Raw genomic sequence first — 23,541 nt, forward strand, 5'->3', positions numbered from 1 at the left:
TTGAATTGAAGTACAGTATAATTTCCCTGTGGTATATATTAAAAGGAGTGTACATAAAGTACAGACTAGATGGCTCTCTCTTCGACTTCGCAGACTGAATGCCCGGTACAAAACAATGGTGAAACTTATTCTTGAAGTACTTTTCGCAGCTGACTGTGCTCTCATGCACACACGGAAGCAGATCTCCAGATAATCGTTACTCGTTTTGCGGAAACCTCGAGACTCTTCGGACTCACTATCAGTCTGAACAAGATAGAGGTACTTCACCAATCTGTCCCAGGCACCATAGCTCGCCGCCCCCCTCCCACCCCCCCCCCACCCCCGATTGTGTCTAAGGAAGACACCGAACTGAAAGCTGTCGATCACTTAAATTACCTTGGAAGCAGTATATCTTCCGATGGATCGCTAGACAAAGAGATAACTGCACATATCAATTGCGCCAGGCAATCATTGGACGTATCCGCTCTCGCGTGTTGAATCACAGGGATATCAAACTGTCCACCAAGATAAAGGGATATAAAGCAGTCGTGCTAACAGGCCTCCCATATGGATGTGAGACCCATACAACATACAAGAAGCACATCAAGCAACTTGAGCGCTTCTATACGAGATCCCTGCGCTGGATTATGTGCGTCAGATGGCAACACAGAGTGACGAACCTAGAAGTGCTGGATAGAGCAGTCTTAACCAGTATCGAAGAGATGGTCATGAGAGCCCAACTCCGGTGGACGGGTCATGTCATCCGTATGGAGGAGTCTCGAATGCCACGTCAGATTTTGTATGGAGCTCTATCTAGTGAACAATTTGTTCGTCCGAAGAAACGATTCAAAGACTCCATCAATGACAGCCTGAGATGGTGCTCGATATTTGTGACAAACCTCGAGTCCTGCGCCGAGGAGAGGCCTGGCCGGTATGTAACTGTTAGTAATGGGTGCAAATCCTTCGAGGATGCCTACTGCACGAAAGTCGCCGACGCCAGGGAACGCAGGAAGGCCTCATCGTCAAGATGCAACCCATGCCTCCAGTGTACACACTGCTCCAGGACATGCGCATTTCGTATCGGACTCATCAGCCACATGAGGACCTATCAGCGAAGTGCAGCGCAGGAATGACTCCATCTAGCCCGATGGTCAACCAACGATATATTGAAAACAACAGATTCACTATTAGAGTAAAACAGATATTATATATTTACGCAGGAAAGAATCGTATACTCAGTATGCGAACACACACGCACACACACACACACACACACACACACACACACACATATATATATATATATATATATATATATATATATATATATATATATATATATATATATATATATATATAAATATATATATATATATACACATACATACATACATACATACATACATACATGCATGCATGCATGCATGCAGACAGACAGACAGACATACACACATACATTCTTTGTAAGAATTTTTTTCAATTTGTGACTTTTTATGAATGATTTAATTTTACAATCAAGCCTTTATTGTAACTGAGGTGTCTGTAGCTGTCTATGCAGATGATGTTGATAACGGCGCTGACATTGTGTTCAGTATTCAGGTTTGCACATATTCAGGACTAATAAGCTACGATTTGTTTGAATTTGTTTGGGGGTGGGATGTATGTTTTCTTTTTGGCTTTTAAACAAACAATTGAATCAGGAGAAATATCTCTACTACGGACTACAATACGTTTTTTCAGTAAACTCCAAGACCAGTCTAGACGATGAGAGCATAAACTGAAAATATAATCTGGAAGGCACGACAAAATCATAGGAATAGGCGGTAAAGTGATTTGTTCTAAGACTAGTTCAATCTGAGTAGAGGATGAATATAAGTTTGTTTGTGTTTGCCCTGTATATTGGTAATTAGCGAAGAAATATTATAGTGATATATTTATTATGTTAAGCCCTTAAGATAAAAAAAGGCTTGACGAACAAACAAATTGCGATCGTGATAAATCATCTGTAATATAATATCTGCATTCTGATCTTCATCTTGTAGAGACTCATATCGTAGAAATGTTTTAAGGTAAATATCAACTAAAGTAAAGTACCCTTCCATCTGATTGTTTATACTTCAGATTTCGTTCATCCCACTGTTATTTATTAATTTATATGTCTCAGCGTGTAACCTTCCAACAAAAAATATGTGGCGCTTTTACAATACGATAACGATTGTACAAAGAAATTGTTATACTGACCAATATAGCGCCGAGGATAATACACGCTGCTCAGAGTTTTGTATTATGAGTCAAAGGCCAAAATTGCTCAAAAAGCTTTTATGCTTTCCGAACTAAATGTCCTCGATTAATGTTCCTAAATTATCACGTAACCGCCCACCACCACCACGCACTGAAATAGAAACACTCCCCCCCCCCCAACGTGTATCCTTAGAAAGGTTCAATACTTAATTAATTTGTCAGTGCCATGGTGCTTCTGTTTATGTAATAGTGTCAGAAATATATTTTCCTTCGAAAACTAAACACATTCTTTATAAGGCATATACTAATTACTTATACATAGGTTCCAACGTTTACCACAGCGATTTTTTCTTTCTAAGAAAACGCAAGATGAAAGAAGCACTATGACTGTTTTAGTTTCTGTTTTTCAGTGTCATCCGAATCTCATATAATCCCTACTTCCATGAATTGCGTAAATATTTATCAAATGTAAAAGAGACTATAAATAATAACAAATCTAATGACTTGATGCCATTTATAAATTGACAGTTATGTAATAATGCTATTTAAAAAACAAGGCACGTTAGTCCTTTTGCAGCTTGCGTAATACATTTCACTGGTAAGAGGACAGTTGAGGCATACCCGTGTCATTTATACTTTGCAACGTCATCAATTGTTAGGCCTTTTTCACTGCTTTTACGTACCTGTCATTGAGCGAAGATCTGGTTTGGCACACTTTCTAAGCCAACTGCTTCTTTTTTTATCAGGATATTATCAGATTTCAATGATAAAGTATATCACAGATAACATGAAAGTAACAGTTATGAGGAAATTTGGCAGCACCTTGTATCATATCATGCTAGGTCGCGATGTAGTAACGTTTTAACTCCAGTCTACCTGACCATGAGTACTAGAAAACGTTTTCCATTTGACACCATGGATGACGAAAGTATTTCGTTTGAATGTTAAGTGATATATGTCCCAGAAGGAAAGACTGGTCGACATGGCCTCGGCCACAAAATCATTCGAGTATCTGTTTCCCATCGCTGTCAACATATGTCTGACTAGTATAGGAGAAATGGATCTGAATCGATAGTACAAGGCTCTCGGTACGTACCTCACGCTATGGCGATATATTGCCGCCCCACCCATCACAAAAGATGTGTGAGAATATTTTTTTAGACTCTCCGAAGTAGAAATGACAGAACATGTAAATATTCTCAATGATGCATATTAAACCGGTCAACTCATGAAAACCGGCACAAATTTCAGCTGTGGAACTATAACCCTTGGATATAGATTAAAGTTCGAAGGTGGTGCCAAACCCCGTACATCCCTGCTCTATACTCTCTTATGACCGCCATTGTTGCCATATCCCCTCTCCTGTGGAGTGACTGGTGAAAGTAGAAACGTTGATGCTTCATGACTTAGCATGGTGAGATGCAAAGTTGTGCCAAAGTTTCTTTATAATACTATCCATGAAATAACAACTAAAACGAAATACACTTAGAAGTATTATCTTAGATGCAACACGTGTAAAAAGTTTAAAATAAATAGTTTAGTCGTACGTTGTTTTCTTTAGCAATATTGAAATGAAAACTTGGGTCACGAGGATGGCCTTTGGGAACGTACTATTTTTCAAAAAGGGCTTTTGATTCATTTATAAAGCAGATTTTTAAAACAACGTATGTTACATTATGAATATTTTCCAAAAAGAAGGGGTTTCGTGGTTGGTGTTACCCATAGGATTCGTGCCTTTTATCAGTTAGTAACCAATCTTCCGCCAGTTAAAAGGAACTCGTGACTGATCGTCACACTGTGTATGTGACCTGTCAATTAGATGTGATTGCATCTTACTATTGTTCTCTCCTTTTCTATTGCATCGTAAAGGTTTGCCTTAGATACACAATGTCCATGAGAAACATGGTATAAATGTTATACTTATTTTCTTCATTTAGGTTACAGGAGCGGCTCCAAGAAAGCGGGAATGCGTTGGTGGGCATAAACAAGATGGCAAGTGGTCTGTCTGGAAACAAATACCCACTGTGATGGCCTATGGAGACTAAATTCCAAACGTTCCTGTTTTTCAGGCATTTTAGTGCAGTATTTAAACAATCTGTCTATAAAATAAACTTAAACTAGGAATTGTTTCTGTTATTTCGCATTTTTAGGGATAGTGGGGAGTTTTGCTGCGCGCCCCTACCACATGGAGTCGCCTCTGGATCTGGAGTTAATATAATTTATAACAAGAGAACTCATGCACTTGGAATGAAAAGACACTCACATACGATTGCCAGAAATATTTCATCATAATGAAGTGAGATATCATTTTGTTGTGTTTTTCTTTTTTGGATTTTGTTTGGGGGTGAGTTGGCGTGTGTTTTTATGGTAAACGAAATTGTTTTCAACTTACTTCATCTTGTCCACAAACAACAACGTCCAAGCAAGAATGTTGATTTTCCTGGACGTCGCAGTGAAAACAATACAGTCCTCTGTTTACTTCTGGTACAGCTGTAATGAGTCAGTGCAAACGAAAATTTCCTTTTTCAGAAAAAGATTTTAAATTAAAAATGTGGATTACTGTAGCTGTGAAATGTTGTTACTTAAACTACAAGGCACATTATTTAAATCAAAACATATCATATACATAGACTGGCTCATTCAAAATTCAAGCTGAGAAAAATTCCTATTTTGTGATCATTTTCGGTTCACCTGCTATGACAGAGGCAGATTTTATATTCTCCTGAAGGCAAATAGCTTAAATATTTACATTCCAAAATGGACTCGTAGGATTTGTTAATTTGCATTGTTTTATATGTGAAGAATGAAAAATGTTCTCTATGATTATTTTCTAAAAATCGTACTTCAAATTCTACATAAAAAAGAAATAAAAAACGAGACCTAAATCATGTGGAAATAAAGGAAAAATGAAAATAGAGTAGATCAGAGTGGATTAGCCTTCTATATAAGGCAAAAAAGAACAAATTGAGGTTCATAAATGTAAATGTTACTATAAATACACGATTCCACTGCCGTGAATTCGGTATAATGGGACACCGCTCATGTGGCCTAGGGGAAAGTTCGTCCGCCTCAGATGGGAGAGGTCGCGGGTTCGAATCTCGGTCGAGTCATACCAAAAACATATACAAATGGTACTAACAGCTGCCTCGCTAAGCACTCGGCATTCATAAGTTAGTGTTAAGACTGGTCGTCCTGGTGTCAGGATAATGTGACTGGGTGGAACATCATGCTACATATATGCGGTATGATGTCTCAGTGCTAGACATGACTATAAAGTGCCACACTGCAGACATCGTAGCAATATGACTGCTTTTTTTTAAAGCGACGATAAAAATCCAAATCACACACACAGTATAATGGGTAGTACATGAGTCTCAATAGCTGGTGCATGGGCGATTTCTTTAACAAATGAGTGCACAGTGTACGTGACTCGCTAGATCTGGTTGTTTTAGTTTTTATTTCCTTATTGACCCCATACTCACAGCTGTATCCACATCCCGCTACATTACAGAAATCTCCTTGGCTGCAACACTCTAAACATGTAACAAGATCAGCTCTTTTGTCAAGATCGGATGTCCTTTTTCTCACTGAGCATTTCTGTAATGGAAACAATCGTTTGTCAACATAAAGAGATGACGAAAACACTCACGTTTGATAAACAGCTAGAATCCAAATGTGTATGCATCAGTAAGTGATACCACTAAGTGTGCTTAGTCGTGAAGGGATATGGGCTCGTGTATTCTCACTCTGAAGTTTTAAAAATTGTATGATCAGTGAGGATGATGATTTAAGCAACCAATACATGTATTTATTCGAGTAGAACACTATGCTCGGAATCAACCATAAATCTAAAGAGAGACTGGTATTATTTGTGATGTAATTCTTTGCTAAATTGTTTTCATTGCATCTAAAATTTCCATCTGCCAAGTCGGTTTGATCTTCGTTTCAGACATGGTTCACTTCAATGTTGGCATAGTTGTATTGGTGTTTTTGTTCATGTTTGTCAGTGCATCGTAACTGTTTCATACGAAGAAACACATGCCCATTGAAAACTAAAATTTATACCCAAAACAGTTTATTGTACATAGCATCTTTCAAAACGCAATGTATAACGAACATCGATTTAGTGTGGACAAGCAATACGTTATGTTGTCTGAGATACGTTCACCACGTGTAGGCTCAGTATACAGCCTTTAAACTACCTGTATAAATGATTGCTTCTCTTTATGATCACTCGAGTTCGTTTTTGTTGTTATTAATAAATGATTTAAATGAAAAGAAGATTTTGTTTTCTGACCAACATTTTCACTTTTCTAAATATGCAAGTTAGCATGCTAGAAGTTTCCTTTACTAAATGTATGTCAGTTAAGTCACATTGTCAGGCAGACGATAGCGTTTGCAAGCCATAGGAATGGATGTCAATCATTCGTTTGTTTTATATTTTGATTACGTCAGATATTACATAATGGCTCTGATTTGCCGTTTGTACCACGCAAATATTTTAAACTAAAGTATATGTACTAGAAAGAAACATTTATGTTTTATAGAAGTCTGCATGTCGCTAGTCCAAACCAAGTGTTGAGAGTTGTAGAATGATAGAATATGAACATAAAATAAATATTTGAAAGTGACTATATCGACTATTTTGTACATGTTTGGTGTGTGTGTGTGTGTGTGTGTGTGTGTGTGTGTTTGTGTGTGTGTGTATGTGTGTGTGTGAAGGGGGCAACATGGTATACATTATATAATTGCTTTGAATATTGTATTTATCACATTAGTATAAGTGTCCCATATTAATTGCAAATGAGTTCGACGCTGTCAACAGGACAACGACAAACTTTATATATTGTATCTAATTCTCTCACCTACCAATTTTAATCCTAAGACGATAAGTGCTCAGAAGGAAACGGGTATAGACGTTTACATAATTATACTTCATTTTATAATTAGATGGATAGGCATAACATATTATGTTTTCTTTTTATTTCTATAATGGCGTACTTTTATATCCTTCTAAATTTATTGTAAGCGAAGCCGTCCCTGATAAATATGTGGTAAATATTTCCGTACAAAGTGAATCCGCTGTCATGACTACTTTGATGATAACAGTATACATTTACTCTGACACATTTTGGAAAATATTCACGTTATTTCATCTATTGCTAGTTTGGCCAAAAACCTAATAAATCATCTTCAGTGGCCAAGGGTAGTCGATTGATACGAAACGATGTGGATTGAAGACCCATGACACGTGATGACAAACTACAGTTATTCTAAGAAAAGTTAAATCCAGTTTAAAGTCAAACTGCCTAATTATTTTATTCATTTCGTAAATCTTTCCTCATTTAGGTGAGCATGTTTGATTGATAAGACCCATTTGTCACATGACAAAACATGTCTTATTCAAGATGTACTCAATGACAAAACCATTTGTCACAACAAAACACGTCTTATTCAAGATGTACCCAATGATAAGACCTATTTGTCACAATACAACACATATCTTGTTCAAGATGCACTCACTGATAAGACCCATTTGTCACAACACATCAAAGGTCTTATTCAAGATGTATTCAATGATAAGACACCTTTTTCACAAGACAACATATGTCTTATTCAAGATGTACTCAGTGATAAGACCTATTTGTCACAACACTAAGCAGGTCTTATTCAAGATGTACTCATTGATAAGACCCATTTGTCACAACACAACACATGTCTTATTCAAGATGTACTCAGTGATAAGATCCATTTGTCACAACACTACACAAGTCTTATACACTATGTACTCAATTATAAGACCCATTTGTCACAACACAACACATGTCTTATTCAAGTTGTACTCAGTAATGAGACCTTTTTGTCACAAAACAGCACAGGTTTTATCCAAGATGTACTCAGTGATAAGATCCATTTGTCACACACAACACAGGTCTTATTCAAGATGTACTCAGTAATAGGACCCATTTGTCACAACACAACGGAAGGCTTATTCAAGATGTACTCAGTAATAAGACCCATTTCTCACAAACTAACACAGGTCTTATTCAAGACGTACTCAGTGATATGGTGGACCCTGTTCCTATGAAGATATAACAAGTCAATATGTAAGAGAGTGTAAAATATAGAAAAACAATAGCCACTATAAAAAGTAAATTTCCAACCTCGTTCGGTATGCAGCCGACATTATACAGGAGCGAACCAGAGGAGGTGACAATGCTTTCAACGAAACATTGCTGTAAAAAGGAGCAAAAAGAGGGTTAGGTTATATTTTGATGTCACTGTGTATGAATTAACAGTTTCCAAGGACATTAAAGAATGCTTTAAATTATTTAAGTTTACAAACGACGTTATTAAATAGATGTATCATAGTCAACAAGAACCATACGGTCTGATAAATAGTAATGGTTTATTAACGTTCAACCAGATAAAGTGGTTGCGATAAAGAATATTTTCTGTTTTTGACACACACACACACACACACACACACACACACATATATATATATATATATATATATATATATATATATATATATATATATATATATATATATATATATATATATATATATATATATATATATATATATATATATATATATATACATACATACATACATACATATGGCAACTGCATATATAAAAATTTCACATATAGTAAAATATGATATTGCGTTGTATTGTGCTGCATGGTATAGTATTGTATTGTATAGTATTGCATTAAATGTGCACCATATAACGTAATACAACATCGTATCATGAGAAGGCAATATCGATGGAAGAGTCAATCGCTCTAAAATCAAAATCTCTCTCTCTCTCTCTCTCTCTCTCTCTCTCTCTCTCTATATATATATATATATATATATATATATATATATATATATATATATAAATAACGACCCCTCCGGTGGCCAAGTAGTTAGAGCGTCCGCCTTGGATGCGGGATGTTGTGGGTTTGATTTCCGACTGAGTCATACGAAAAACTTACTAAAATGGTACTAACAGTTGCCTCGCTTGGCGCTCAGCATTAAGAGGTTAGGGTTAGGACTGGTCGGCCTGGTGTCAGGATAATGTGACTGGCTGGGACACCATGCTACATGTCTGCGGTATAATGTCCCAGTGCTATACATCACTATAAACTGCCACACTGCAGACATCGTAGCGATATGACTAAAAATTCATATCACACACACACACACACACACACACACACACATTCGTTCTTTTAAATGCGATTAAGATTTCATGAAAGAAGATCCCTGCTCTGGAAGATTGTTATCTGCAATTGATGATTTGGGAGTGGCTGTATTAAGGAGGGGGGTGGGCTGGGGGAATACTTCAAGATGATAGAAAATATTTATTGTATCACAGGCACTATTTCATCAGTTGTTTGTTTATACATAGAAGAGTCAGTTGAAACTCAGAAATGTGTATGTAACATGCGTCCCGCATTTGTTGACGGCTGAAAACAGCAGCCGCCAAACAAAAACTCGCCAAATATAATTTTTTATAATAAAAAAATGACCAGATACGTTTGAATGAGATTATAACAGGTGATCAGACATGCAGAGACCAAACATCGCTTGACGTGGTTGGACTGTCGGAAGAGGCTTATATGCATTTTTATGTCTCCAAAGCATTCTAAAAGTTGTGTTCACCACCAAACCACCTGAACACCCATCTGTAGCTGAGATATCAATCTGCTGCATGTCAACGCACTGGGCAGAGACCATGTAAGACTTCTTAAGAGGTTCATAGCATCCGAACCATGCAATATCCTCCATACACCTAGGCGTTAGCTCTATGTGATTTTTAGCCGAATCTCATTACCAGAGATTCTCATAGGGCATTCGATATTAACACCGTCATCAGGCTGGAAATGCGGTATTCCAATGTGTGAACACGATCCGAAAAGAGTGAATAATAAATGGCAGTTAATAATTGGATAATGAGATTGAGAAAGTGTAGAGAGATGTAAGAGGTGTGTGTACTTGAGTGGATGCACTGACATACTGTCCACTAAGAACTTTGTTGTACTGAGTACTAATATTCAGACGTTTTTGATTATCTATCCTAATCATATATAATATCATTAACTCAAAAGTCTGCAACTCGAACTTATACATTTGGTATGTTAGAGATAGAGCTATCAAGCTTCTATTAGATAATAATAACAATTTAAAAACAGTCTATGAAATTTTAACGTACCTCATGCTCACCGCATTCAGAGACACGTAAACAGGTCTGAGGCGTAGGTACTTCATGACATTCAAAACAGCGTTGACCGGCCTCTGAAAAAAAAAAGCATGTTGCTCGAACAAAGATCATCATAGTTCCAGTCTGTATCTGCCTATAGATTTTGAAGATATGCCTGTAGCGGAAAAGTTAAAAATCAGCACCCCTTACGATTTGTGTACATCAAGCGGATATGTTTTGTCTCATCCAAAAGACGCTATGCAAGTACACAATCAAATTGTTCGTATACTATTCTTCCTAATTGATGCAAATGTTACTTTTTTAATTGAAAGATGGTAATTGGTCAAATATGATTCATAATTAATTTTATTTAATCTTAGCCAACACTAACATCACAAAGTTCCATTTCAATTCGTGTTTTCTTCAGGGATTGTCTAGGCTTTCTATTGAATAGCGAAAACAGCCGAAGAGGGTCGGATGACCCAGGTCAGTATTATCAATATTGCTATGTGTTGATTCCATGACAGAAGAAAATTTCCATCATCCGTACTAATATGGAGACAGAAGATAAGATTTTTGTCTGGAAAACTGTTAGAGTACACAGGCTAATTTGTGTATCTTGGTGACACTGCGTTTGTCTGAGTGACAGACACGACGAATACGTGGCGTCCATATAGACGCGTAATTGTAATTTGTCATGTACATGGCAGCCATGACACATCGACAAAAGGTGCACAAGCTAAGAAGATGTGAACAAGTTTTCTCTAAACAAAAATACAACAAAGAATTAAGACTTATATGGAAATAAAACATAAAAGGATGATGAAATTTCGTTCATTTCGTGCGCAAAAAACAAGCCGAGAGTTATATCCACCTCACACAATTGCCTTGTAGATGTCATAAAATCGTACATTTACATCCAAGCTACGAAATTATAACATTGTGAACTTTTCTCAATAGATATGCTTAGATATTTGTAATTAGCCTTGGAGTATATGGCAATCTCTTAAAATATGTATAATTAAAAAAATCAGCGAAAATAAATTAGTTTGATTTTTGGACCAATAATTGAGTTGATACATATCTAATGTAATCACGCATTAAGTTAATATTAATTTGATTTCTAATGTTACATGAGCTCCAAATGAAAAGTTTCAAGAAACTATTAAATTAGGTTCATAGAAAAAGGAATAGGCACGTTTCATAGAAATAGCATGAGCTAAAACAACATCAAACAGCACACTAGTAATAATAATAATAATAATAATAATAGTAATAATAATAATAATAATAATGTACCTGCATTCCTGGCGATTGAAATCACAAAGCCTATTAATATGACACGTAATTTGTGCATCTCTGGCTGATATCTACAGGAGATAATAGTTTTATGATTATACAGGGTTACGTGGTATATATATATATATATATATATATATATATATATATATATATATATATATATATATATATATATATATATATATATATATATATATATATATATATATATATATCTGTGTGTGTGTGTGTGTATTTTATACATCAAGTGCGTTTCTGGAATGAATTATATGAAAAAGCAAATACAAATGTATTTGTTCCGGTGTGAAATGCTTCCACTGCCATGATCTTATCGCCGACAATAGTTATGTGTCATAACCAATTAGAAATCAGCATTATCTCATTTTTTAATACATAATATTTAGCCAGTAAGCTCCTGTATATTCAGTCATTGATACAATCATTAAACGGCTCTAGATTTCGTTTATATAGAAAAGGTAACCATATTATTGCACTTGTGTCCAAGGAGTATCGAAATATTACAATTAATGACTTCGGAATTAATGATTGTGCATCATGAATATACAGATATACACCATAGCATTGTACTGCAAATAAATTAGGTCATATTGCATTGAGTTTCAAGTTGACAGGGTAGCATATTTCTTCTTCTAAACGTGTGAACATAGAACTACACTTTTAAAAGACGTGCACCAGTTCCATTATTAATGTTTGAACAATTATCCAGGACAATAGGCACAATTTCTGGTGTGAAAATGTCCAGAATGTTTTATATGTGCATCAGTATGAAGTTCATGCATAAATAGAATTTACATTCGCATGTCTGTGTACCCGGCTCGGCACGCGAGCGGGCGAGCACACACACACACACACACAAATAAACAGTAAGCCTAGTGACATCAATAATTTTTACAACGGATTGTTTACTGTAGACTTTTTACCGATGGTGAGGCCCTAAATCGAGCTATTCGTTTATAGTTTGATTTGAAAAATATTGGAACAGCTGTGGTAGATCGTTTCGCCCGATTTTGATGATCCGCAAGGTCTTGTACGAAACATGTGCGTTTTAAAGTATGAAATAAGACGTATATATCATTAAAACTCCAGCAACTGAACACCGGAAAAAACGTAAAAGATTGACCCCAAATGGGTCTGTCCCAACAGGTTCTCTTTCTCTCTCTCTCTCTCTCTCTGATTAACACAGTTAAAATGAAGAAAAAAAAATAATAAGAACTTAAAGAATCAAATCCATAAATAACCAAAGAATAATCCAGGAACTGAATTTTAGAAGTTCTGCTAATGAAATGTTCTAATGAAATTTGAGTTCGAGTCCCGACGAAAAAATCCAAAATCGAAGGCGATGACGTATACTGTAGTCAGTATTGTGCTGGTGTGCCTACATTTCTTTGTTGATTCACAAACAATATTTTTCCGATGTTTGAATTTCCGAATAAAATTTAGATAAATGTCTTTGTCTTAAAATTCTGTTTAAGCCCAAACTGAGAAATATTTATCTAAACATAACTAATAAGTATAACTTCTGCACAATTTCGGAAAACACATTATAAAGGCACATCCTCCCAGACCAGAATGACCTTGATAAAAACCAATCATATTTGCTCCAACATTAAACTAAAAATAGAAAGTTGTTTACTTGTCTCGGTGAGTTCTGAATCAAGGTCGGGAACTAAGTCAAAATAGAAACAGTCTCTATTATTAGGTATTTATGAAAGTATTCAGGTCAAGCTGAATTTTCTGGAAAGTATCAAATTCTTAGTAAACAAAATTACATTACTTTGACAAATAATTAAATTTTTATTTAAGAAAAAAAAATTTTAAAACTTACAAACAATTAAATTAAATATAAATTAAATCAAATATAAATTAAATCAAATATACATAACAGTACTGTAACTGTGTTGCTCGTAAGGAGCGCACATAAGGGTGAGCAAATAACACGATATAGGGATGATCTAAATGAACTAGATGAACATGGTTTGTTTAATTTCTTTCTTCGAACAGAAGCGAAAATGACAATACGTTTGAAATTTGCATGTGTTCGAGTTTTTATTTTTTTATTTTAAGTTTTTTTCTGTCAAAACGTTAAACATGCTCTTACCTGTGCTTGGTTGTTTGCGAGGTATTTTGAAAATGCGCGCGCGCCTGTAATAGTGTGGTTTGGATTTATAATGTAACCTTAAAAATAAAAATCAGTTATATCGCTGCGATCTCTGCAGTGTGTCATGCATGATTTGTCGAAACTGTATGACTGGTCGGCTTTGCGTCCCCGGGATTAGTTCTAATAACCCAAGTAAATCTGATTTTGCTTACTTTGGGGCATCCTTATTCCATGATATTGCGCTAATTGTCTGGGCTAATTAACAGTTTACACAGTAAATAGCTTTGGTTCATTTGTGGGGAAGTTGCCTCACAAGCGGTTCTGGTTCGTCCGATAGTCCTAAGAGAGCAAGCATATTGACTTTTCTTGTGCCTCTCTGTATCATTATTGTATGGTCTCGCTGGAGTAGCTTAAGTCGCATATCCACATAGGTGGTCGTCGATAACAGGATTGCCTACGTATCTCAACCACTATCACCGCTGAGGATGCAACGTGTGTTGACCAGCGAGCACAAGTTCCTCAGGTCAATTGCCCAAGTGCATCGGTGATTTAAATTATTGCCATGTAATAATGGCACCTACATATATACCAGGCAAAGACGCTACGAAGCTTCTACTGATCATCCTTTCGTTGTTCATAACAATAAAGCTACGGTGGACACGATTCTAACAGATTTCATCTTTCCGCTTGACCCCAAATAAATACTTGATTCACCAGACAATGATGTGTTAAAAATAGCACGCTCGTGCCGTTACAGCAGCTCCTCTATAATGTTGAACCGAGAAGATGTCGGTGGCATCAATGATGAAACCTACAAAGCTTTGACAATGATAATCGAGAAATTGCGAGCAAAAATATCAATGCAGGTTCAGAATGGAATTTTACCAAATGCGTGAAAGGTGAACTTCATATTTCCCAAAACAAAACATTCCGTATTTCGGTTAAAGTCATTTTATGTAACGTAACAGTAAGTGATAAACATTAATGCTTTTACAATAATGCTAGAGAAATTTAGAACACAAATGCCAACGTAAGTCAAGAATGGACTTTCACCAGATGCGAGAAAGGTGAAACACACATTTCTCTCAAAAACCATTCCGTATGTCGATGTATATTACGAAGCCAGTCTATGCACCGTAGCAGTCAGTGATAAACGTTAAAAGCGACGACAATCGGTGTTTCGAATGGTTGCTCTTATCAGCGGATCACCAAGACGCGATAATGCGGATCAGCCTCGAAAATACCAACAATAAGTGGGCGAACTAAGCTCTGGTTATACTGAATTTCCTGCACGTTTCTAAGGTTAGACACAAAAAGTTGTTTGAAGAAGTAAATTTACGTATTGTCGTTAATGTTTCCGCTTAGAACTGCGGTTTTTATGGAAAACAACTATCCTCACGTGCACAAAGTAATGATTAACGTGGGCGGACTGAGATGGATCTGATTTAATGAGAGATTTGGATGACTCAGAGGCGCAGCTCCATTACGTGTGGATGAAAAGCTTATTTCCCGGCTACTTTACCGACATAATAACCAAATGACGAAAGAGTTTTCGTGTTGATGTTGCTTACTTGCAGTCACCACCCAACAGCTGTTTTGACGGTCACGACTTTTACTTTTGGAGTAAAACGATCATGCAAGAGCCCGGCAAAAACAATTTGAAATCTACTGCGGTGCAACGGAAGACGAAATTGTCATTTGTGATTTACGTTGACTTAGAACTCATGGACGTTCCCATGAGTTCAAACGACAATGAAACCTCCGCGGTTCACTTACATAAAACACAAGATGATGAAAATAACCCTTGAGGATTTTGTCAAACTGTTGTTAGTGTTAATGTAGCGGATGAACCAACAAAATTGTATCGCCCCAAACGTGTATCGCCCCAAACGTGGTTGAGGTGTTTTTAAATTGATCGAAGTTAACGTTAAATCAATCCAGCATCAGCTAGCCTTGCCCATAAACATGATAACGACCAGCCATGATATTAGCGAATTTTCTGCAGACACCAATTGCTCTATATGTGAATGATGACGGTCACATCGCTGGCGCGTACTAAGGAACATTGAACTATGAATTTTCTTAGCGCCCCGTTGTTTCAAATTGCGCTTCATTTATGATTTGCATTTGACGTCATAATCTGGAGTTCTTATTAGTGGAATATCTAGGATCTATCTATTTATTTTCCTATCTACCAACCTTCCTCCATACATGCATACTAGCACGGAAATTACATATGGTACGTGCTTATCTATCAATATGTATATTCGTGAACAATATATATATATATATATATATATATATATATATATATATATATATATATATATATATATATATATATATATATATATATATATATAAGGTAAGAGTTTAAAAATATTCTGACCAACATTCATTCATAGTCAGACATGGCTGCATGCAAACATACAATCAGACATTCCTACATGCTCTCACACATAGACAAACGTTTGTTCATACGTACAGACAGACATGTATGCCTGCCTATAAGGCGCTTATCTCTCATTCCATCGGCATGATATCACCAATAATGTCTAAAAATGCCGTTAAAACCAAAGCAAAAATCATAATTTCTTTTAATATAGAGTCAAAACCAGAAAACTGTTTGCTAAGCAAGATGCGTTCAAAAAGTGATGGTGTTTTTACCATGTAATCCGAAAATTTTAAAATAATTTTATACATATGGCTTTAGTCTAAGATTAATTTTACAGTCTTCACATTCTAGAACATGAAACTAGAACCCAACATAGATATTGATAACACTGTCGAAACATAGAGTATCCTAAAGGTATGTGAACTTTTTAGTCTCATTTAGACCTAACGTTTTTGGAATGTTATAAGGTAATATTTGTTACCTGCAGCCTATTGAGTTTTTTGGTTGCCTATCAAATATGTCTACATCAAGATATTAGTAGTAAATACTGAAGAAAAACTCCATACCTGAAGACGGGCCAAATGCAGACAAGGATCGGTCACTTATCTTTAGTAACCTAAATACAAATGTCCCTTGATTATCTAACGTATGATTATAGATTAATGGCCAAAGCAGACACGTGCCCTCTGTTCAGTAACATATGTGCTTACAGAAGTACAGAAGACAAGTGTCATACTATCCTAACCCAAGAAATCACTTCTAAGAAGTCATATAAGTATGTATGTATGTATGTATGTATGTATGTATGTATGTATGTATGTATGCATGTATGTATGTATGTATGTATGTATGTATGTATGTATGTATTCAAGCAGGCAGGCAGGTAGGTAGGTACATAAGTAGATAGGTATGTAATCCCTGTTGAAAGTACCGATTAAACGTTCAGCTCCAAAAATGTAAACGGAAAAGTTGCATTGAAAGATTATGAAGACAACCCCACCACCATCACCAATTTTTTTTTAACAAAGTCAAAACTATAATCTTATAAGACTAGAGATGAGAGAGAGAGAGAGAGAGAGAGAGAGAGAGAGAGAGAGAGAGAGACGTTTGTTGTGCCAATATAATCAACAAAATTGGAGACTTCGTTTTCATTCCATACAGGAAGTGAATCCTGCTGCAATTATCAGCAATGACCTAGCTTTCGTGTACCTGCGCCCCGATCCAGTTTGCCATTCTCTTATCACCAATATGTAAAGATGGTGCGTCCGGTCGTTTTTAGCTGGAGGCCAAACAGAAAATGCTTAAAGGTCTCGGGCTTCAGCAAGAAGAATAGTTCAATAATTCAATACCTAATATCCAACATCTAACACAATTATTACATTATGTCAAAAGCATTCTTATCACAAGGTTGTGTGTGTGTGTGTGCGTGTGTGTGTGTGTGTGTGTGTGTGTGTGTGTGTGTGTGTGTGTGTGTGTGTGAGAGAGAGAGAGAGAGAGAGAGAGATATTTGTAAGTTTAACGTAGCTTTGAAAAATTTTCAGTCATATCGCTACGATGTCTGTAGTATGGCGGTTTATAGTGATGTTTAGCACTGGGACATCATGCCGCAGAAATGTAGCTTGATGTCCCACCTAGTCATATTATCCTGACACCAGGCAGACCAGTCCTAATACTAACCTCTTAAAGTTGAGTGCCAAACGAGGCAGCTCTTAGTACCATTCTTATAAGTCTTTGGTATGACTCGGCCGGGGATCGAGCTCAAGACCTCCCTCATCCGCGGTGGACACTAACCACTAGGCCACCAGAGCAGTGAACCAAACTGAGCCTGCTAAAGAGAATGGAATGTTATATAGCCAAATATAAACAACGAGAAATTGATAGAAATAACTATTGACGAAATGTTTGTGTGTCCTGTGATCTGCATGATATTAGCACTCCGGCTGTTGAGAGTGTGGTTACTTGTTTTCCTGACGGAGTTATTCGGGATTCTACTCGTTAGTCCCGCATTTCCACCAGCAACGTTCCTCAACGTCCCCAGGGTACTGTATCCAATCGGTATTGAGTAGTACCTTACAATAAGGACGGATATTCATTTTGAAGTTTATGTGTTTCTCTTCTTTTTTTTTTGAGGGTGCTCTCTCCTGTTTTAATCTTTGCAGACCAGATAGGGAGGCCCTCCTGCCCTAATTGTAAGTGCTTGCTATATTTATATTTTTCCAATTTGGTACATTTTTTGTATATATTTTATTTATTTATTTTTTGTAATTTGTTTGCTTTTGTTTTTGTTTATATATATATATATATATATATATATATATATATATATATATATATATATATATATATATATATATATATATATATATATATTGTTTTTATATATAAAAAATTATATATATTTTTAATCTAAATATTCATCCATCGATAAAAAGGCTTCTTCTGCTTCTTCTGCCATCTTTCGTTCTTCTTCCTCTTTCTGCCTTCTCTTTTTCCTTCCTTCTAATTCTTCTGTGCTCTAGGGTTTCTGTAATTGGCGTCGAGTTTGGGGAGTTGGGTATCTGATTTTCTCGTGCAGGTTGTATTTGCTCTGCGATAACTGTTAATGATTTAGTTTGTAGTTTCTTCTTGTTGTTGCTGGTGTTGTTGACATTGTTGATTTGGAAATTGACAATTTTGCAGTTTTACTGTTGCTTGCTGTTCTTGTATTTTTATTGTCTTTGGATTTTCTTTGGATTGTCCCTTTTTCCGTTCAGTTGTTGTTGTTGTTGTTGTAGATGCTTCCCTTGTTTGGGGTTTTGTTCTTTTATTTGCTCCTCTTGTTGTCTTTGTTGTTGCTGTTGTACTTTTTGCCTTTTATATGAAGTTGGGTTTTCTTGCTGCTGTTGGTTTTGTACTGTCTGTTCCGTGTGGATTCGTTCCTCTTCTCGTTGTTGGCTTTGTTGTTGTTGCTGTTGTATTGTAGGTTGCCTTTCTACTCTTTGTTCATCTACTGATACTTGTTGTTGTTGTTGTCGTCGTCGTCGTCTTTGTATTCCCCTTGTTGTCTCTTGATTTTGGGGGCATTTATGTGTTGTATGTCCGGTCTGTTGACATCTACTGCTCTTTCTGTGATATATAAACCATCGTGTACCACGATGTGATCAAAAACCACTTAGGAAGAACGCTCTTTTTACTTCCATTAGGTTAGTTTTCTCTATTACAGAACTCTATTGCCGTTGTATATGGATGTCGAAGGTACTGTTTCCAGTCGTGATGAGATAACTTTTATCTTCAATTTCTCTTCAAATTTTTGGACTGTGGCCTCCAAAGGTATTTCTAATGGAATGTCAGATAGGTGTAACTCTCCAGTTTGCTTTTTTATCTTTCGCAGAATTGGAGTAGGTTCTTTGATTAACTCTTTTTCTCCAGCAATCTGAAATTCTCTGTAGGGTAGTACTGGTTTTGTCCCCTTTGGGCGCACAATAAACCCATGCTACCCCGTCTGGTTTATTGAGTAGATTTTGTTCAAGCAGTCTGGGTATTGGACTTTAATTGCTATCATAACTGAGTCTACTCCCTTTACTCTGTCTCTCGATAATCCTAACATGTCTATCTCTTGGGCTCCGTTTTTGTACATACATTCCAAAAAAGATCCATTATTTGTTTCTATCCGTCTAGTGTTCAAGTATTTTTCTAATTCCTTATCACTTTGTTCGCTCTGTGTGTCGCCATTTGTCCTCGTGCGTCTTGTGCTTGTGAAGATATTTCCGTTGTGTATGTTCAGTTTGTTTCTTCTCAATTTGTATTTTTTCCATCAATGTGATTCTTGACTCTTCTGTTGAAGCACTCGAGAGTCCATGTAAGTATAAAACGATGTTATTCAGAGTGAATAAAAGTGCACCGTTTACGTGAAACAGGACACTCACACGCGCCTTATGATCGACACATTGTATCAAAGGTTAGTATGACTTGATCTCGATCTCGATCTCTCTCTCTCTCTCTCTCTCTCTGTGTGTTTGTTCTTGCAATTTTAAGTTCTGCATGCAGACATATGCATGGTTTCGATATTTAATTTTGTTTGTAATGTCAATTTGGAGAAGAACAACATCTAGCCGTCACATCTACGTATAGAAACCAAACGTTCATTAAGATAGTCATACGATAGATCTGAGTGGATGTTTTCAATTGCCATATGCTCTCTTTTCACATTCCATAACGAAAGCTGACCACTTTTGACATCTCGCTTCGTTGCTGATTCATGGTATTGTTTTTATTTTCTTCTGATTTTATATGAAATTTTACAGGTCATCTTGCTTTATTATTAGAGCTCTTGCCTCCACCTTTGTCTCTTCTTCAAATAGTTGAATATATAAATGCAGCCGGGACTAGACTCGACTAAACCGTTGAGAACGTCAAAACCTTTATTTTATGTAGTCAGCGTTCGTTGCCATCTTTTTAAAAATTGTTTTTTAATTATTTGTTTTTATTTTTTTGAAGTACTGTAGACAAAAATATTCTTTGAACGAGGACATGTTATAACCATATAAGGAAGCGGTGAATATTTTTTTTTTAAATATTTAACTCCGGTTAATACCGCTTGGTATTGACACGTAACAACGATGTTAAGCTGATGGGATTAGTTCTCTTGGCATCCGTCCGTCTACGGGAGACGATGGCGTAGCTCTAAAGTAAGCTTTTGTTTATCCTTCTTTCTAGTTCTCTTATCAGCTTGTTTTATTTTTCTCTCTTCCTCTGCGTTTTGAACTCCTTGCCTGACAGCTAGACGCCAGCTGGAACGATTGTTTGCACAGCTCTCCCAGTCGTTGACATTGATGTTTGCCGTCTTCATATCCTTCTTGCAAACATCTTTGTAGCGCAGATGTGGTCGTCAAGTTGGTCGTGCACCTTCTGCTAACTCCCCATATAACAGGTCCTTGGGAATGCGCCCTGGGTCCATTCAATGACATGGCCAAGCCAGCGAAGGCGCCTCTCGCTGAGAATGGAGAACATGTTGTGCATGTTGGCGCGCTCTAGAACCTCTGTGTTGGGTACTTTATCCTGCCACTGGATGAGCAGAATGCGCCGCAGACATCTCAAGTGGAATCTATTGAGTTTCCTTTTGTGTCTTGCATAGGTGGTCCATGTTTCGCTGCTGTAGAGAGGTGAGCTGAGTACGCAGGGTTGGTAGACACGCAGTTTGGTCTTCTCGGTGAGGTTGGGGTTGTTCCAGACTCTCTGGTTAAGTCTGGCCATCACTGCTGCTGCCTTGGCAATCCTGCCGTTCACCTCAGAATCAATGGAGAGTGAGCTGGAGATGTTAAACCCGAGGTATGTGAAGTTCTCGACAACTTCCAAGTTGTACCCATCGTTGGTGACAGAGGGAGGGGAGTCTGCGTCCTGTGCCATGACGTTCGTTTTCTTCAAACTGATGGTCAGTCCAAATTCCTTACAAGCATGGGAGAGGCGGCATACCAGCTGCTGAAGTCCATCTTCCGTGTGTGATGTCAAGGCTGCATCTTCGGCGAAGAGCAATTCACGGATGAGTACCTCTGTGACTTTAGTGTTAGCACGGAGACGGGCAATGTTGAACAGCTTACCGTCAGCCCTGGTATGGATGTACACTCCCTAGCTGCAGTCCTTGAATGCGTAAATGGAGAAGCATGGAGAAGAAGATGGCAAAGAGCGTCGGCGCAAGGACACAGCCTTGTTTCACTCCGCTGATGACTGGGAATGCTTCAGATGTTGCGCCATTGAAGCATACTGTGCTGTGCATGTTCTCGTGGAACGACATGATGACAGCAAGCAGACGTGGGTTGGCAGCCAATCTTCTGCAGGAGTCTGAAGAGTCCAATAACCAGGTCAAACGCCTTCGTCAGGTCTATGAAGGCAATGTAGAGGGGCATCTGCTGCCCGCGACACTTCTCCTGCAGCTAACGTAGTGAGAAGATCATGTCTACAGTTGACCTGCCAGCTCGAAATCCACACTGGGACTCTGGGTAGACGCGTGAGGCTAGGATCTGCAAGCGCGCCAAGGCAACACGGGCGAAAGCCTTTCCAACGATGCTGAGGAGGGAGATGCCCCGGTAGTTGTTGCAGTCGCTATGGTCTCCTTTGTTTTTGTACAAAGTGACGATGTTGGCTTCACGCATGTCCTGTAGGATGTATCCCTGTTTCCAGAAAAGGCAGAGGAGTATGTGTAGGGCTGGAGCAGTGCTGGTTTTCCGCTCTTGAGGACTTCAGGCGGAATGCCATCGCTTCCAGGAGCCTTCCCACAGGCAAGGCAATCGATGGCTTTTCCGAGCTCTTACAGGGTGGGCTGTGTGTCTAACTCCTCCATCACAGGCAGGTCTGGAATGGCGTCCAGGGCAGTTCCGGTAACATTGTTTTGGGTTGCATATAGCTTGAGATAGTGCTCAACCCATCGCTGCAGTTGTTTCCCCTGGTCTGTGATGACTTCGCCCGTCTTGGACTTGAGGGGGGCGGTCTTGTAGCGGGGGGGGGGGGGGCTGTCGCCTTTTTGATACCCTCGTACATTCCTCTTGCATCCCCGGTGTCGGCAGCTGTCTGTATACTGTTGCAAAGGTGCAGTCAGTAGGTGTTGGCACAGCGGCTGGCGGTCTTCTGGGCGTTGTTCCTTGCAATCCTAATAGGCTTGTAGTGTTCTGGGGCTAGGTGCAGCCTTGTATGCCAGGAGGGCTTTCCTCTTTGCCTCAGTCACGGGCTCCATCTCCTCCCAGTTTGCTTCATACCAGTCGACATTCTTTCGCTCCCTCTTCCCATAAGCTGTGATGGCTGAATTGTACACAGAGTCACGGATATGGGACCACTTGGAGTCAATGGTATCATCACGTGTCACTTTGGTGAGGGCTTCCTTCAGTTTGCTGATGGACTGTTGTGTTTTCTCTGAGTTGCTTGCACAGCAGGTGTTTATGCGTCGGTGATCCTTCTTCTTGGCGTGGTGTAGCTTCTTGGGTAATATTCGCACCTTGCTCGCCACGAAGGAATGGTCCATGTCACAATTGGCACTGTGGTAGCTCCGGGTGAGGAGGACACTGGCCAGTTCTGCACGCCTGGTGATGACGAGGTCTAGCTGGTGCCAGTGGCGTGAACGTGGGTGTCTCCACGACACCTGGTGGATCTCCTTGCATTTGAAGAATGTGTTTGTCACACATAGGCTGTAGAAGCAGTACATTTTCAGCAGTCGCTGCCCATTCTCGTTGATCTTGCCCCAAACGTAAAAGCCGAGACAGGTTTACCAGGCCTCATGGTCAGCTCCCACTCTAGCATTGAAGTCTCCTAGTAAGTAAAGGCTTTCATTGTTGGGGATA

General features: G+C 38.0%; 1 protein-coding gene and 1 long non-coding RNA gene across 2 annotated transcripts in view; one reads left to right on the forward strand and one right to left on the reverse strand.

The window, feature by feature from the left end:
• LOC149793911 (uncharacterized) overlaps nt 1-4,602 on the forward strand; it is a 96,183-nt gene extending 91,581 nt beyond the window's left edge. Inside the window, exon 4 of the long non-coding RNA XR_016422892.1 lies at nt 4,158-4,602. This is a non-coding gene — a long non-coding RNA (uncharacterized LOC149793911). The remainder of the gene's footprint in view (nt 1-4,157) is intronic.
• Nucleotides 1-16,851, reverse strand: part of LOC149793913 (uncharacterized) — a 34,946-nt gene extending 18,095 nt beyond the window's left edge. The window contains exons 1-6 of the mRNA XM_089967858.1: nt 16,801-16,851; nt 11,718-11,788; nt 10,431-10,513; nt 8,385-8,456; nt 5,703-5,817; nt 4,613-4,710 (exon numbers count right to left, since the gene is read on the reverse strand). Of these exons, the coding sequence (XP_089823984.1) occupies nt 4,613-4,710; nt 5,703-5,817; nt 8,385-8,456; nt 10,431-10,513; nt 11,718-11,775 (426 nt within the window). The 5' untranslated portion in view covers nt 11,776-11,788; nt 16,801-16,851. The remainder of the gene's footprint in view (nt 1-4,612; nt 4,711-5,702; nt 5,818-8,384; nt 8,457-10,430; nt 10,514-11,717; nt 11,789-16,800) is intronic.
• Between the last annotated feature and the right edge of the window lie 6,690 nt (nt 16,852-23,541).

The sequence above is a fragment of the Sinohyriopsis cumingii genome, chromosome 8 (genome assembly GCF_028554795.1).
Source record: "Sinohyriopsis cumingii isolate HCF-2022 chromosome 8, ASM2855479v2, whole genome shotgun sequence".
Lineage (NCBI taxonomy): Eukaryota > Metazoa > Mollusca > Bivalvia > Unionida > Unionidae > Sinohyriopsis > Sinohyriopsis cumingii.